Source organism: Haemaphysalis longicornis, unplaced genomic scaffold, assembly GCF_048455015.1.
Source record: "Haemaphysalis longicornis isolate Haplotype H1 unplaced genomic scaffold, Haemaphysalis longicornis Haplotype H1 scaffold_5, whole genome shotgun sequence".
NCBI lineage: Eukaryota > Metazoa > Arthropoda > Arachnida > Ixodida > Ixodidae > Haemaphysalis > Haemaphysalis longicornis.
The window spans coordinates 188,914,806-188,932,227 of NW_027526385.1; the positions used below are offsets into that span (position 1 = coordinate 188,914,806).

A 17,422-nucleotide genomic window follows, 5' to 3' on the forward strand; every position below is an offset into this window, starting at 1 on the left:
CTTTTGATGACGTGTATTGCTGCGTATTAGCGTATGCTTTCGATGTATTTTGATGAACGTTACATACACAGCAATCATCATCATCAACAGCAATACTTGTGCGGCATAATCAAACAATGAATGCAGCTGCACAATGCAGCCATGAATAAAGCTGACAAATTCCCTTCATCCTCCCCTTTGAAGCTGCTTGAGTTGTTTTTCCTGTAAGACTTTCTGCCACTGTTGTGAAGCTGACATTCCCAGTCCTGCGCGCCACTCGCACAGCCCTCCAGGACCAGCGGATGTCGCGGCAGCTGTCGGCGGACTCCATGTCGAGCGTCAACTCTGCGTCCAGTGCCTGCAGCAATGCCTCCACCAGGCACGAGGAGTGCGGCAAGAACAAGCACAAGAAGAAGAAGGGATGGGTGAGGAGGACTCTTGAGGCAGGGGGGACGCTTTCTCTATGGTGAGAGAGGCAGAGAAGCCTCTGGGGTGCGAGAAGCTGAAAGAGGCCAGTTGGGTTGTTATGGAGTGGGCCAGTGCTGCCACAGTGGCTAAGGCGTTGTGCTGCGGAGCTTGAGGACGCGGGTTTGATTCCTGGCCACGGCGAACGCTTTTCTGATGGAGGCGAAAAGCAAAAACGCCCATGTTAAAGATCCCCAGGTGGTCAAAAATAATCCGGAGCCCTCCACTAGGGCGTGCCTCATCGCCTGCGTTGCGTCGGCGCGTTTAACCCTACAATCATCATCATCATCATCGTGTTTGTGGAAGAAGAAAGCATGAGATGCAAACTAGGAAATGAAAAAGTGATTACATGGCAGCATTGGAAAACCCTTCTAGAACGGGCTCCGAACGTAAACTGGTATTTTTTTCTGGAGTGTCATCTTTTTAGGCTTAAATAAAAGATATCAGTAATCAGTTAACCTGTGGAACCAAGTGCTCAAAGGTGCCCACTTGATTTGTTTGAAAAAAATAAAAGTTTAATGGGGGTTACTTGCTCCGACGGAAATTAGATATACACAGTGAACACCCCACCATTTAATTATCTAATTTGCACTTAGAAAGCGGGTGCAAGCAGGTAAAAGGCATTGTTGAAGAGACAGAAGTGTCAACTTTTTACGCATGTAACTTTGCTGACTTTATTGATATGCATCTTCAGAGCAACTGCTGCTTAGAGAAAGAAACAATGCTGTAAGTTTCAGGGGCACCTCAGTGATCTTTGCAGTTTAAAGAACCAGTCCTAGGACAGTAAACCACACTCTGGTCACATCATAAGTCAAATAATTCTTACACCTACAAACGTGAAAACTGTAATATGCGGAACAGCGCAAAACTATTGTGACGGGTTTTCAACGTCATCTTCGAGCATCACCTACGAGGGGATGCCATTGCTATTTAGCTTTAGCTGCATTTACACATTGGTACAACATATTCAGGAAAGGACTCTGTTTTTGAATATATTTTTGTCATTTGGTAACCTATGTGGTTGAGGCTTATATATTAAGTTTGCTGTTGCGCAGCACATTATTCCATTATTACGTTTTGGGCAAGTCTTTATTATCTGCCTGGTAAATACTCCAAATGCTTTATATAAGTTTACATCCCTTTGTGCTCTAGAAGGACCATAGAGTGCATCTATACCGTAGCAGAAATTTTAGCGTTGTTACGTACAGCAAAAAGCTATATCCATATTTAAATAACAAGTCAGCAAATACCGTCTTTTTTGTAAAGATAGATTGGATAAAAGTTTGGGCTGGTAAAAATAAATGTCATATTTTGCACCTTTTATTGCACTGTTCAGTTGATAGGCCTTCAAATACAGCAAAAGTATGGAAATCTTACCAGGACATGAGGTATGGTAATCTTACCAGGACACCCCCAAAGAAGTTGTAGCCTACAATTGACTTAATGGAAAAAAACTTGGCTCTAAGAAAACATGGCATGAAGCTTGTAAACACAAACAAAAATGGTCATCTTAGGGACTTCAATGTGTGACAGCTTTGCGAGCTCTTAGAAGCCAGATGTTATATTTTGAAGGTTCATTTTTTGGTACCTGTAGACCGCAAATAAATTGATGTCGAATATTGATTTTTTGCTAACTTTTCATTTCTCAGAACCAGTCTCCTCCCCTTAACCAACGCGCATCATGCGCTCATGTCACTCGCTTCGTTCTACCTGACAGTTGCGGAGCTCCTTCAGCAAGGCGTTCTCGCGGAGCAAGAAGAACCGCCACGGCTCGGTCTCAGACGTCGAAGACATCCGGGCTCTCCACTCGGACTCCTCGACTCCCAACTCGCCACTGTTGGGCCTAACAAGCCCGCCTCCAATCATCAACGGCCTGATGCATTTGGCCAGTGGCGAAACCATGATGGCCACCGAGAACGGAGGCCTCAAGATGTCGCAGTCTAGCTACGCGTGAGTGTACCAAGGGACGCTTACGGAGCTGGTTGGAGTTATTGCCGGTATTTTGTGCCACAAGTTGCGTTAGCCCCCGTTTTGAGAGATTTGCTGGGCACTGAAACCTTTGTTTAGGCATGACGATGGTAAGGAGCAGGGGATCCCTCCAACAGCCTAGAAAGGATCTGCTAGCTGGTGCTGCTTCAGAAATACCTATAATCCCAGAACAGGCTGTTTACCATAGCAGTTAACTCGCATACTGACCAGAAACAGTGACGATCTGATTCTTGAGAACGGTTTGGTTGGTTTTGCTACGTTCTCCATGTTAGCAATATCACATTCAAGAGACCTTCGGTGACAAGAGGCGTGTTTCTCAGGCCCTTTAGTGTCCTTTGTAAAGAGGTTTTACTACCCGCCGCGGTGGCTCAGTGGCTAAGGCGTTGCGCTGCTGAGCACAAAGTCGCGGGTTCGATTCCCGGCCGCGGCAGCCGCTTTTCTGATGGAGGCGAAAAGCAAAAACGCCCGTGTGTATGAGATTTCGGCGCACGTTAAAGATCCCCAGGTGGTCAAAATTAATCCGGAGCCCTCCACTACGGCGCGCCTCATCGCCTGCGTTGCGTCGGCGCGTTAAACCCTACAATCAATCAATCAAAGAGGTTTTACTGTATGTGTATACTATACCTATATAAGTGTGTCAAACAGAAAAATGGCAGTTTAGGTCATGTGTACAGAGCCTCAGTTTGTCTTGGTACAGTTACGGTTCAAATATCCGAAGTGGCAAACCAGTGCGGTCTGGCACCTTTACGTATACCCATGCACCAGACAACTGCTTTACCACTCTCCGAACGGTATTTTCACACGTTCGAAGTCAACCACTTTATACATGGCAGAGAACAGTTGGCCTTGGCTCAAGTATGTCTGAAGTTTTAACCTTAAACAAGCTTTTACTGGGAGACCTACAAGCAGAGGATTTTTCTTTGCTAGGGGAAAATTGCACACACTTTCCTAATTTCCTCAGCATGCTAGCTAGGTACGTCTGGCAGGTCCCAAGAAGAGGCAATGGCATGGAAATTCCTTCTATTGCTTGCTCCTATAAGGCTCATCTACTTCTTAGCCAAGTGCAGTATTGCATAGTATAGCCAAGTTATGCTGCAGACTCCTGCTAAAGAACACTTTTTGTAACGAAGGCAGTGTTTATCCTGAAATTCCCACTTATGGGAGGTTATGAGTGACCCATTCAGTGTTCAAAGCCTCGTCAGCGTGCCACACACTTCTCTCTGGAATGCAGTCTACACGAGCACGAGGAGGAGGACGAGGTCAACCCTGAGCTTGTGCGTGAGCTGAGGAAGCAGCTGCGCGAGAAGGACCTGGTGCTCACAGACTGCCGCCTGGAGGCCCTCTCTTCGGCGCACCAACTGGACAACCTCAAGGAGACCCTGGCCAAGATGAGGGTACGTAAGCGCGAACAGCGATGCATTGAGAACAGAATAGGGCCAACTACGAAGCCTTGTGGGACACCCGATGCTGCTGTCCCACCGAGAGAGTGTTAAATACTATAAAGAGTGAGAAAACAATGAAACACAGAAAACAACTTGTCCAATCTTCTGATTTAACAAAATGTTGGGTTTCTTGTGCTGGAAACTTGCAAGAAAAAGTACCCTGCCTGAAATACACAAATGGACCGACACTGAAGATGATTTGTCGATATTTAGGATTGCATTGCATTATTTGAGTCACGTACCTCTTGCTGGAAGTCTGGATCTTTAATTTATTTTGAAATTTTTCAAAATTGAAAACAGCCTGTTCATGGCTGTACAGGTATGCAGTGTTGGCTGATAACGTTTGACTCTGCAAAATTTTGATGTTTTTCAGTTTTGTATTTGATGCTGACTTTTCATTTGTTCAAGCCTAATTCATATAATCAGGTATTATCCTCGATATTTGTTGCATTCAGTAATGACTGGACGGTATTTACAAGTTTCCTCAATGTCCTTTTAAAACATGATACTTACTGTTGTCCGCTACATTGGCGTCAATAGAAGTCATTGTGCATGGATGAAAAGTGGAACCTTGGCAACTTCTTCCTGTTAATTTTTATAGACTCCCACCAAGGAACGACTACATTATTTTCCGCTTGCTGAACAAACCTTTATTCCTCCTTCCTGAATAGATCACTGGAGCTTATTAATTCTTTTAGGGGATGCTACTAACCCATGAGCTTGATAACACCCACTGCAGGTGTACTTCGTAGGCAGCGCCATTCAATAGACTTGATGGGCATGAACAGTGGCTGTGAAGTGACTGTATTGTGAATTGAAAGTAATTAGTCTCGAGTGGAAAGGGAACGCCTCCTCCCCCCTCCTTCTCACGTGCAGAACGAGATGTTCAGCTTGAGGCAGGACAATGACCGTCTGCAGAGGCTAGTGCGCAGCCAGTCCCTGAGCGGATCCCAGAGCTCCCTGCCGCACCGCAACAGCATGGACGTTCTCGACAAGCGGCTCAGCGCCCACGAGAACGCCTCGACGCTCGGTGAGTCTCTCGCTCTCTCCCTGTCCTGCTTGCTTTTTTTCTCCTCTCTCAAAAGCTGGAAGATCTTTGGTGGCCAACAACTTCTCTGGTTAGGTGTGGCGCTGTATACACTACAGGCAGACCTTAATGACTGCCATTTTGCATGTCACAGGATAGATGTACCTGCAGTGAGCCTGATAATGATGAAATATACTGGATATAGTGAAGAAACGGTAATGCCTTCCTCTCTTTGTGTTTGCTTGAAATGCAGTTTGACTCTGTAGTTGGTTGAAATTAAGGCGGGACACTGCTCTTAAAACAGCTTCCTTTAATTTTTAAATAAACTCTGTGAACTTATCAGTCTTGCTGCTTTGTTTCTGCTGATTTGCCATTATTTTTTGAGTAAGTCAATTAGTTCCCAGAATAATTAGATATAATTAGCCATTTTGGGAGGAACAACAGACAAAGCGGTGCTGGTCGTAAAACTGTAATCTTTATACTTTTCGATTGAACCCTGGTGAGTGCAATAAGGGAATCGTTTTTTTGATGCACTGCTTGGAACTAATTTTACAGCTCATTAAACTTTGGTGGCACCACTGGCAAGAAACCATTTCGAATGCCTATTTCGAACGCGAAAGTTTAATGAGCTGTAAAATTAGTTCCAAGCAGTGCATCAAAAAAACGATTCTCTTATTGCACTCACCAGGGTTCAATCGAAAAGTATAAAGATTACAGTTTTATGACCAGCACTGCTTTGTCTGTTGTTCCTCCCAAAATTGCTAATTATCTCTAATTATTCCGGGAACTAATTGACTTACTCAAAAAATAATGGCAAATATGAAATTGACGGGGAAAAAGCAGCAAGACTGGCAAGTTTCGCAGAGTTTACTTAAAAACTAAAAAAAATTGTTTTAAGAGTCATGTCCCCCCTTAAGACTGCAAAGGTTTGTGGAGCATGAAAAACGCAGGATTGAGATGTTGTGAACCAGAGCTACATCTGGGCTACACAGTGCTTTGAGGTGAAGGGTTGCAGAATTATTCAGACCAGTCACCAAGTGCAAACAGGTGTTTTCTATCTTGTGCACTTCTTTCACAGGTAAAAATCGAACCCCCCCCCCCTTTGTCGAAACGCACGCAGGACTATGCCTTTGCCAGTACACAATCAGAACGTGTGCAGCCAGAATAAATACAACTTGCCCGAAAACTCCTCGAAATTGCATTTTAACCGGACTGAAAAAGTTGTAATTATTGAAAGAAATATATCACACAAGCCTGCTTTACACGAATGTGTACTGCAAAAAGGGCCAATTGCTGTTTATGCTTCTTTGCCAGTCACCCTAGCTGAAATGGCACTTAATCTCACAGAAGCAAACCCTTTTTGTACCTTTGAAACTCCTGAACTCGCTCTAAACTGCCAGATAATGGCCGTGCGTTTGATTTCAGCGTGCCACAAACTGCATGTAATGGTGAACGTCAGCATTACCTGCGACGTCAGTGTTAGTTTCCCAAGTGAATCTCCAACGAATTTGAACAGAGCTTCATGTCTTACTTGTATCGGGAAAGGCAGTGATGATGCATGCAACTCCAACTTGCACGTGCCGCTTTCTTCTCTACTCCCATTTCCGCAGACCTCCACGACGGGGTCAACGGTGCGGTTCCGGAGGGCAAGAGGGTCACCATTGCCGTTCACCTGGCCTGCCACGGAGATGTCGAGAAATGTCTCTCCAAATGCGAGGTCAGTGTTGTCCCTTTGCACACTCATATATTACAGCGGAGTACTGCACATCTGGCACATTAATGGGTTATATAACCCGGCCGTGATGGACGCTTTTCTGATGGAGCCAAAAAGCAAAAACACCATTGTGTACAAGATTTCGGCGCACATTAAAGATCCCCAGGGGATCTAAATTAATCCAGAGCCCTCCACTACGGCACGCCTCATCGCCTGCGTTGCGTCGGCACGTTAAACCCTACAATCAATCAACGATCCATCACTAGGTTATATAATGGCAATCGATGTTGTGTGTCCACTGGGGCACTCTCCGATTTTTAAGAACCTAATGTGGCTTCACAGTTGTTCTTGAGGAGTATGCAATCATGCTGTGCTGGGACAAAACTAGCAGTGTAAAAAATACCCTTATATAAATACTTACATAAATGAAAGTTCATTTTTTAAAATTCCAGTTGTACAGATCTGAGAGAAGGTGGCAGATATATGCCTGTTTGTCAAATGCTCTGCAGACATAAAGAAGCCCTGAGCACAGTGTTTTCCGTGCTTATTACACCGCACAATGTTTTACATCTAAGAAATTAGCAGAAAAAGAAAAGAAAACGAAACCGTCCGTTGAGATTGCTTGCCAGCTGTTGCTGTGCTGTGCAGTGTTAATCTTTATTTTTTCTTGTGTTGCAATTGTTTTTTGGGTAAAAATTTCTGATAACAGTTGTGTCATAAGCCATTTGGTCCAAAGTGACTTGGTCAGATCTATGATAACCTTTGAGCAAAATACAGAGTTATAATAAGGCTTCAAGAAATGTGCAAGCAATGTTACCATTTTGCTACCAGAAACAAATGGCTTGTGGATGGCTTTTGTCAATCCCCATAAAACTAAAGTTGTTATTAATGTGCATTTTTTTATCAAGTTCTGCTACTTGTGCACATGTATATTCAGGGGCAGTGTATAAGTCCGAAGTTTGGACGTTTCAGTCCCAGTAGTTCACCGAGCCACTTAAGTGCTGATGAATTATGTCATGCATGGCTCATGTGATTACTGGCAATGGCAGCAACTCACATTAAAGGCACATTCCCACTGGCGATTCGCCTCGTTGCGCAATGAAAAGCGACGTCGCAATGCGACGAGCCGGCTGTCGCTTTTTGTCGCTTTGCGACGGCGGAGCAGATCGCTCTCGGTCCGAATTCCCTCGTCGCGCGACGGCCCCGCAAAACCGGTAAGCCAATCATGGCCGCGGAGTAGGCTGAGGTAGCCGGAAACGAAACGCTTGTTTACATCCAGCTATGGAAAAGGTGGCGGGCGGGCGAGCCGCCGCCGCTCGGCTCGCTCGGCCAGCGCTTGGCCCGCTATCGCCGGCTGTACCCGCCGGGTCGGGCCGGCAAGCAACTTCCCGTGCGCTTCGGTTCTTTGGCTTCAGCGTACGCGTGCACTAATCAACGAATAGCGTGGAACTCATCAGTGTGGAGAAACGTGTATGGATTGTAAAAGCAAGTAATCATCATATACAGGTGGATAGCGAGACGGTAGGTTGACTTGCAGCCTCTTCCGACTGGTAAACACTCGTAGAGTTCGGAGGCGTCAGAACTTTGCGCCCGTGAAAAGAAGTGAAATTTGTGGGCCGTGATGCGGGTGTTCTGGCGTGAAAGCAAGCGTGTGCATTTCTCAGTGCAATAATATGTTGAAAAGAGCCTTCTTGAGTTTGTTATTTTCTGCTCCTCCCGCAACCCATAATGCTTTTGGCATTGCTCCAGGTTAGTAGCATGTGTTTGAGTTTGCTTTCTACCTGCTTTTGTCGCGCTCGTGTAACAGAATTTTTTTTTTACTGTGAATGGTTGACGCACCAAGGAGGTCGTACAAGTCGGGAAGCAGCTGTGCTGAACGCAGTTGCATCATTGCTGATCGTAAGTGCAAACACCGCCTCATGGCCTCATCACGCGACGCGCGCCGTCACGCGACGAGGCGAATCGCCAGTGGGAATGTGCCTTAAGGTGTCCTCTGTGTCTGCCCCTCCAAGCCGAGACTGCGCTAACATTTTTGCTCAGTTGTTCTTTGCACTGAACAACCCGCTGCTTTTTTCTTGCTGTGCGTTCGTCTTCAACAACCGTTTTTTAATCGGTGCTTTTTCTGCCCATTGCGGTATTTCAATTTCCTGCGTCACAGAGCATGACTTCTAGCACTGAAACACCCGACGTGCCTTTCTTCGCTGCAAACTTACGCACGCGTTTATAACTGCTCCGCCTAGCTCAGACAATTTTTGGTTGGCTTTTCTGCAGGACACGAAAGTCGTGCGAGAAGGCTGAATGCGCAGGATGTGTGCTGAGGGCGGGCGAGTGACAGCTCATAGGGAACAGGGAAATCGATTATATCGCACGATAATGTCGTGCACAAATATCCTTGCCCGCTCCTCCGCTTTCTTTCCCTCAATGTGGCTTCCTATTATTGTCGAAGTTAAAGCACTGGATGTCCATCAAATGTAACTTGTGGCCTCCAGTGTTTGTGGTTTGTTTATAACTGCGCTTGGTGTAACAAACAAAAGAACCAAAGTTGTCCGTTTCTGCAGTTATGTTGCGTGTGCTTGTTGTTATCAGTTACACTGCTAGGGTTATTTATGCTGATAGGGTGCAATGGAAAACACAAAGTGTTGGAAAAAGTGCAGGCAGCGAAACCTCGTAGTAATTTGGGGGTGATGACTCGCAGGCACTAGAGGAGGCGCCAATCGGTTCCTTGTACGTGAGTGGCAAGACAAAATGGGAGCATCTGGACAGCGCAGTGAAGAAGGCGTTCAAGGTTAGTGGCTGAGTATCCTCTCTGTGTATCTATATCTGTATTATATCTATATTCTGTTTATATAGCTTCATCTATATCCTAGGCATATTGAGTCACAATACGTTTCAGTCACCACCCAACTACTGCCTTACAAGTGCACTGCCTGTAATTGAGCCCTCAGTTTCCCATTTTTATGCCAACCTCGTAAATTTTGGAATATGATACTTGTCGTAATCTGTTTGCATAATGTGATAATGGCGATACACGAGAGAATATTTTACAATCTGCCCGTTTTTGCCATTCTGTGGTGTAACTTGTCTCTACATAGTCCAACTTCCAATGACATTATTTCCTCCATCTGACTAAAACAAAAAAGGGTCACTAAAAAATTGGCCACAAAAGGCCAACTTAGCTACGTCTCTGAGTGCGTTAGATGCCGTGTCTCAACTGATGTAATAACGTAACAGTCTAAGTGTTGTAATAGCCTTAATACTGACCATAATCCAAGGCTGTTAAAGCAAGTTGCAATGAACTGACAAAACACTGGACTGCCTTTTTACAGACTTGTAGAGGAGAAATGAGACAGTCGTTCTTTTCAGGAGAAACATCAAACGTGTACATGCATTACCATTTTATAGAAAGCTGAGCATTTTGTAGCTTGTATTTTGCTAGTACAGTCATCCACTGTCTTAGTTGGAGCAACGCTTCGCACGCTTAACTTCTTCTTCTATCTTAGCATAAGGTAATTCAGCCACAACTTTTTGCATTACTGTCAAGTTAAAGGCGGCACTTGTGTCCTCCACATTTGGTGGCCCCATTGTGCGTCAGAATTTTCGAGCTATATACTGTACAATATAAAGCAATTATATACTGTAAATATATGCTGTACTATTTAAAATACAGTATACTACTGCTCCAACCCGCCGCACTGGCTCAGTGGCTAAGGCATGCTGCTGAGCCCAAGTACACGAGTTTGATTGGAGCACCAATAACCAATAACTATGGCGCACCAATAACCTGCGTAGTTTTGGCACGTTAGACACCATAATCAATCCATGCCTCGATAAATCAAATCAATCAATATACTGCTCCAGCTAAGAGTGTGGATGACTGCATGTGCAGCGGTATGATCTTGCAGTACAGCTTTGTCAATGTTAACTACATTAAAGGGACAGCCAACTGCTTGTTGTGGAGTGCATGTCCTTTTTTCAGCTCATTTGAAAGCCAGCATTTGATACAGTGCAGTAGCACCAAGGAATTTCTGAATGAATTGGAGGAAATAATTTCAACTTGCAACTAAATTTTCTCAGGTCTTACAGGTGGAGTGTCTAAGCAGGGCACTACCGTACGTATACAAACAGCTTCACTGGTTTCAATGAGAGATTCAATAACCACATAAGGGAATAGGAAAGACTGCGCTGTATTATTGTTTTAGCTAGGTACAAGTTTTTAGGTGCCTCTTTTGATCTCCCGTAAAGTTAAAATTATGTTGCCACACGGCTCGGCTCACTGCAATGTTTTTCCAGCCGTCGTTTTGGCAGCATATGTAAGGCTTAGTTGTAGAAATTCCGCTTTCAAAGGTTCTAGGCCCCTATCAGAAAAACAACTTCAATTCAAGGTGTTTAAAGTGACGCCCTTCAATCTGAGATTTCGAGCGTACCGTATTTTCGCGCTTATAACCTGCACCAAAAATGCGAAAATTTCAGTGGCAAAGTAGGGGTGCGGATAAAATATGCAAGGTTTTTCCTTTAGTGCAGCTTCACGGCAATGCGCGTTGTGCCGTGAAGCTCCTGCACAGTAACACTGACTGAGCCATCCATGGCAAAGATTGCGCTAAACATTCAAGGACAAGGATGCAAAAACAAGGACAAGCGCTCTCTAGGAACTTAATTTTATTAGTGACTTGTGACTTTCGCCTTGCAGTCAGTGTATTTCTACTTGCTAAATATGCGCTTTTTCTGTCTACATAGCATGTGATGTGTTGCTTGAGCAGCAGCTTTGGTGCAATCTTTTCTGCATCAAATGTGCGGGCAATACGTGAGGATTTTTTTTTTCTTTCCCTGCAGGCTGAAAGTGGGGGGTGCGGATTATATGCAGGGGCATGTTTTACACGCAAAAATGCGGTATACACCACAGAAATCTGTTTTCTGTCCCTTTAAGAGAGGGCCCGTTTGGTTTTATGTTCCACGGTATTTAATAACCAAATTCGGTTAGAAAAATGTGTGATTATGGATTGTAACTGCAGGGAAGTGATCGATAAAACTGCACTGATAAGCCGCTGCTCTGCTGTTTGCAGGATTATGTGCTCAAGGTTGACCCTGCATCCAACCTTGGCCTCAGCTCTGAGAGCATTCTCTGCTATCACATCGATGACGTCGTCCGTTCCAAAGGCAAGTCCTTGGAAAATGCTTTCTGTGTGTTTATATCAAGTCGTGCCTTAACAGGATAAATTGGGTCATGAAATATAACGTCACTTCAAAAATGTCCCTGAAGGCTTGCCCAGGCAACGGGTTTGTGCAGTTTGTAATGTGAAAAACAGTAAATGTGCAAAAAGGTTTAGTGTACTGTTCAGAGTGCCAGAGAATAGCTTCAAGAGTATTTTTTTATTACCTATCAGACTTCGTTCTTTTCCAGCACTTCAGTATACTACAGTGCACACGTGAGACGTCGAATTCTGCGCAGTTTAGAAAACAAAACAAGGAGTAGAAAAAGCAGGTTAGAGGGGGCAGAAAAAAGCGCACCTTGAAATCAGAAAAAAAAAATTGTTGGACTCTCAGTGACGCAAAAGACAGTTAATTAAACAGATGCGAAATTGAAACAGCAAAAGTTGCAAAAAGAGTGTTCAGCTAATTGAATACTAGGTACTCAGGTGCATTTTAATGACATCCTCAGACTAAACAGCATGTTTTGCACGAGGGTCCCAATCAACAGATGCATTTGTTTCTGCTTCCTGTCAATATGTTGTCTGCATAGCCAAATTGATAAAAATGTTTTCAATTTCTTAGAATAAGTAGAAATTGAAGGGTTACAGTGTTCTCGAAAAAAGTGTTTTGGGTTCAAAAAAAGGGTTTGGGTTCTATAAAATTGTCTATATAACCACGTGCTATATAAAAAAACAGTTTGGGTTCTATAAAATTGTCAGTTGGTGTTCAGGAAGCTTTTCATGTGTGTGTGTAAATGAGTGGTGACGTTATCTAAAACTCTGTCTTATTGTACCCGCAGAGGCTGAACTTCCCGAACTGCTGCCTTGTGGCTATCTGGTTGGTGAAACCCTGAAGATACAAGTTGTGCTCAGAGGTAAGCGCAAGTTGGGAGCCTGCTTGATAGTCTACTGAATTGCGGTTTTCCTGACCTTGTGAACGCTAATGCCTGGTCTCCTCTGTAGCCTTTTCAGTTTTGTGTGTGTTTGGGCGATACGCTTTTCTGCATCATAGATCTTTATGTTGCAGTCTCCTCTGAAAAAACATGTCAACTAGGTTTTGCTGTGTACATGCCTTCTGGATCTGATCCCATGGATGCTAAAAGAGACTCCGTTTATAAAATTGGCATTAAGCTATAGTTTAACACAGCCCAAATGTGCATACTTTTGAAATAGTGAAATTAAATACGCCTGAAACATCTGAGTGGCTCTTGGAACTTTGTAACAGTGCACACCCTAAATTGGTATCGTGTGATGCATGTGATTTGTCAAATGTGAAAAAAGATAAAGTGCCCCAAACTTGATCAACCCGTTGTGTTAAGAATGAGTAGCTGTATGCAGGTAATTATGTTAAAAGGTACCTATGCATGCGTGGCTTCACTTTCGTTGAACAGCACAACAATGTCAGTGGTACAACAGCACGAAGAAACAGGACACAGAAAGGAAACAAGTTGAGCACTGGCTAGCTGATTTTTTTTAACAAACTGAAAACAGATATATGTTTATATATATGTCTGCTCTTATATATGTTTTCACTCTGTAATAGAAAACCAGTTAGCGCTCATGTTGTTGTTTCCTTTCTCGGTCCCATTCTTTCGCGCTGTTGCACCACTTTGGATCTGTACCAACCGGCCTAATTGTCGACTGTTTTGTGAACCACGATGCAGGCACGGCGCAGAGCTCGGTGGACGCGCTGGCCCTGCAGACGCTCATTCCCAAGTGTGTGGTCCAGCGGTACGTGTCGCTTCTCACCGAGCATCGCCGCATCATCCTGTGCGGACCGAGCGGCACGGGCAAGACCTTCCTGGCCCAGAAGCTGGCCGAGTACCTCGTCCTCAGGTGGGCAGGCACCACTGCAGGGTACTGGGCACCACTGTAGGCACAACTTTTTTTTTCTACCAGTGCTGGAGTTACTGCTTATTACCGTATATACTCGAATCTACACACCCTCAATTGTAGCGCACACCCATTTTTCGCAGTCCGAAGAAGAAAAAACACTATGTTCTCGATTGTAACGCACAGTAGACTTTCATTATTTAATACAAAAATGCAACCTTTTCTCACCTGGAACAAGCAAGGTTTATTCCAAAGGTGGCACGAAATGAAATGTGCCGGTTATTGCCGGCAAGACAGTCACCACGACGACGGTCCGAAGCAGTGCCGCCCCGGCAGCTCTGTCGTTACGGGTCTCTAAGCCACTCGCTGCTGCTTCACGTGCTCTGCCAGCGGGCCTTCTATTTGGGGATATCGGCCCCTCTTTGGGCTGCTGAACCCTTGTCGTACCTTGCTTGCCAAAATTTTCTCTTTCTGTTTGCGCCAGTCCCACACGCAAGTGTCCGGAACACTGAACGCATGTGATGCGGCCCGATCTCCATCACTTTCCGCGCACAAGATTACTTTCTTCTTGAACGTAGCATCGTGATGAACCCGCCGTGTCTTCGCAGCGGGAAATTCCATGGCGGTAAGAACAGAGGAACGTAAAGAAAGACTATGCAGACAACAAAGGCAAACATGCGCTGACTACGAAGCGCTGGCTATGCGTTCAGTATTCAAGCGGCCAGCTTGAAACATCGATGGCGATCTGGCGCCGAAGTTTTGAGTCGTACTTGATAGTAACGCGCATGTGATTTTGGGACCTATTTTTCAGGAAAACAGGTGCACGTTAGATTTGAGTAAATACGGTAGTTTGGGCATTCCTAGTAATAGTCTCATGTTTATCCGTTGTATAGATAAACACGAGAGTAATCCACTAATAAACACGAGACTAAGCCTATGCAAATAATTCACCACACCTTCTTTTCCCGACTGACTTCCCCTATGCCTTCCTTGGCGTTCTTGACTGCTGACCTTCCTTTCTGTCTTTATTCAACGAGGGGCCCATTCGAAACTCTCATTTGCTACACAGGGGCCTCAGCTCTGGAACTCTTGGTGCCGTAGGTAGCTTGACAAGGTTAACCACTGGTTGGGCGCTTCCAAAACATCGTAGACGCTTGGGTCACAGTACAGAGGTTAAAGAGAAGGCACTCTTCGCCCTGAGTTGTCAGAGCAGTGCTGACCACCACCTTCAAGCGTAGGAAACAATTATGCTAACATAAGTACCCAGGAAAGTGGAGGGGAGCTTAGCCTCCCTGGTAGCCTAGTTGCATCATCCGAAGGCCTTGGGTTCTGTTCCCACCCACGGAGCACGTTTTTTCCCACTTACTTTTATTTCAAAGTATGTACTTCAACACGAAGATGGATGAATTCTTCCTCCTTTGCCTTCCTTGGAATTCTTGACTATGGCCTTCTTTGTGTGTGTGTATAAACTATGTCTATATATCTGGCTGATATGTAAGTATAGTACTATCGTATTTTCACGTGTATAACCCGCGTCAAAAATGTGAAAATTTAAGTGGCAAAGAAGGGGCGCGGATAATATGCGGGGTTTTTCCTTTCATGCAGCTTCACGGCAATGCACGTCGTGCCGTGAAGATGACCTTGTGTACAACAGTGAGGGCTGCTGCTCAAGCGATAGCTCTAGTGAGAGCAGTGACACTGAGTGGCTTGTGACTTTCGCCTTGCAGTCAGTGTATTCTACTCGCTAAAGATACGCTTTTTCTGCCTGCCTAGTATGTGATGAGTTGCTTGAGCAGTAGCTTTGGTGCAGCCTTTCCTGTATCGAATGTGTGGGCAACACGCGAGCATTTTCTTTTTCTGTTCCAGCGGGCTGAAAGTGCAGGGTCGGGTTATACGCGCGAAAATATGGTGCGCTGTGTATACGGCCGTATATGTGTGGTGTATGACTATTCAGGTGACTGAGCATTCGTGTGTGTATAGTTTCCGTTTGTCCAGCTGTGAGCTCCTTTTTGCACCTTTTGAGTTGCCAACGCCCCCGTGTCCCCGCCCTGCGCAGGTCTGGGAGAGAGCTGGCTGCCGGGTCCATTGCGACCTTCAGCGTGGACCACAAGTCTGCCAAGGAGCTCCGGCAGTACCTTTCCAATGTGGCCGAACAGTGTGAGAACAGGTGAGCACTTAAGGAATGCAGGACATAGTCTTGAAAGCATGAAAAACTAAAACAAAGAATGGTGTTGTTCTCCTACACATAAACTGTGGCTTGCGCGCTGCAAATAGAAGTTGCCATTCCTGGAGCGCCACATTTCGCCATATAAGGCAAAACATAAGTGTGCGGGAGGGATGCATGGTATAAAAAAGCGAATGAAACTCATAAATGAATGGCAGCTCTAATGTGAAAAGATTAGTCCTCTGGAATATCGATGTGCGTTCCAGCACTGAAAAGTAACACCAAGCTTACCATTGTATTTTTAACCCTTGGCTTCAAAGTCTCAGTTCTTGAGCAAATAATGCCGCCTGTTATATTTCCTCTTTTTTTTTCGGCATTGTACGTCGCTTGCTCACTTAGAGTCGAAATTTCAGCGCAATGTTTACAAGTGCCGCAGAAAACTTGAGCGCTGTAATTATAACCTGTGAAGAGTGTCTCTAAGAGATGCGTCCTTGCACGCGCTTTCCAGCAATGCCAGTGACCTGCCGACCGTCATAATCCTGGATAACCTGCACCATGTGGGGTCTCTGGGAGAAGTGTTCAACGGCTTTCTCAGTGCCAAATACCAAAAGTGGTGAGTTGGGTGCACTGTGCGGCCATCATATACGTCTCACACTCAGCTGCTTTTATGCTACTGCGAGCTTTTCGACGTTTTTTAAGTGCAGAGCACTTTAGCAGCTCGCCTTGTCATTGTAGATTGCTGTAATGGTCGATGTCAAGCGACTGCCAGAATCAGGCGGCGCAGCGAGATACCGGACCCAAGTAGAGCCTGAAGTACCAACAGAAGGCGTCCCACAGAGGCTTCGAAAAACCACACGGTTTAAGTGCTGCTGGCGCTTGTCATACATCTCCCCATTGTTAAGCACAAAAAAAACTGTAGGTACAGTTGAGGCAAAATATACGTAATTAATCGGCAGCCCCCGTGTTCATTTAGTTAGTTTAGTTAGTTGGGTTGTTTTTTGCGATAGTAAGCGAAAAAAAAGTGGTGTTGTGGCCGTCTGCCAGCGCCCCCTACCTTGTGTTAAGTGGACGTTCAGGGACAGCCCCAGGGGGTCGGTGCCCGCCCGCCATGGAGCCGGCTGTCACATGTATCCTGTACCCTACTCTCATGTCTTAATTATTAAAGGTTATCACCTACCAAAACGTGAACATGGTGTCAGAAGTTGAGGACTAGTACCCGCACGCAAACTTCGCCAGGCCAGCCGCTGGAAACCCGGACTCATCAGAAGTTCGGCGTCTTCGTCAAGCGTCGTCGCTAGGCCTCCGCCGCCCGCGCATCGAAACAATGGACGGGGCTTCCACAGCTACTCGCCCAGTGCCGCCAACGCCGTCGCCGTACCAGATTTCACCGCCGGAGCCTTTCACGTTCCTACCGGAGCATTGGACGACATGGAAGAGGCGTTGGGAACGGTTCCGCACCGCATCGGGACTGAACGGCAAGCCGGAAGATGCGCAAGTAAACTCTCTCGTCTACTTAATGGGTCCAAAGGCTGAGGAAATTTTCCCCACTCTCCCCATCCCGGCCGACAAGCAAGAGTCCTACGCCGACGTGTTGGCTGCGTTCGAGGCGTTTTTCATCGTAAA

General features: G+C 45.4%; 1 protein-coding gene across 2 annotated transcripts in view; it reads left to right on the plus strand.

The window, feature by feature from the left end:
* The window catches only part of LOC144138901 (uncharacterized), a 917,654-nt gene that overhangs the window by 879,809 nt on the left and 20,423 nt on the right, over positions 1-17,422 (plus strand). For both annotated transcript variants that reach the window (XM_077671409.1, XM_077671410.1), the window contains 11 exons: positions 265-404; positions 2,162-2,394; positions 3,665-3,827; positions 4,752-4,905; positions 6,513-6,619; positions 9,312-9,401; positions 11,677-11,770; positions 12,603-12,677; positions 13,467-13,638; positions 15,692-15,802; positions 16,308-16,412. In XM_077671409.1, coding sequence (XP_077527535.1) covers positions 265-404; positions 2,162-2,394; positions 3,665-3,827; positions 4,752-4,905; positions 6,513-6,619; positions 9,312-9,401; positions 11,677-11,770; positions 12,603-12,677; positions 13,467-13,638; positions 15,692-15,802; positions 16,308-16,412 — 1,444 coding nt within the window. The remainder of the gene's footprint in view (positions 1-264; positions 405-2,161; positions 2,395-3,664; positions 3,828-4,751; positions 4,906-6,512; positions 6,620-9,311; positions 9,402-11,676; positions 11,771-12,602; positions 12,678-13,466; positions 13,639-15,691; positions 15,803-16,307; positions 16,413-17,422) is intronic.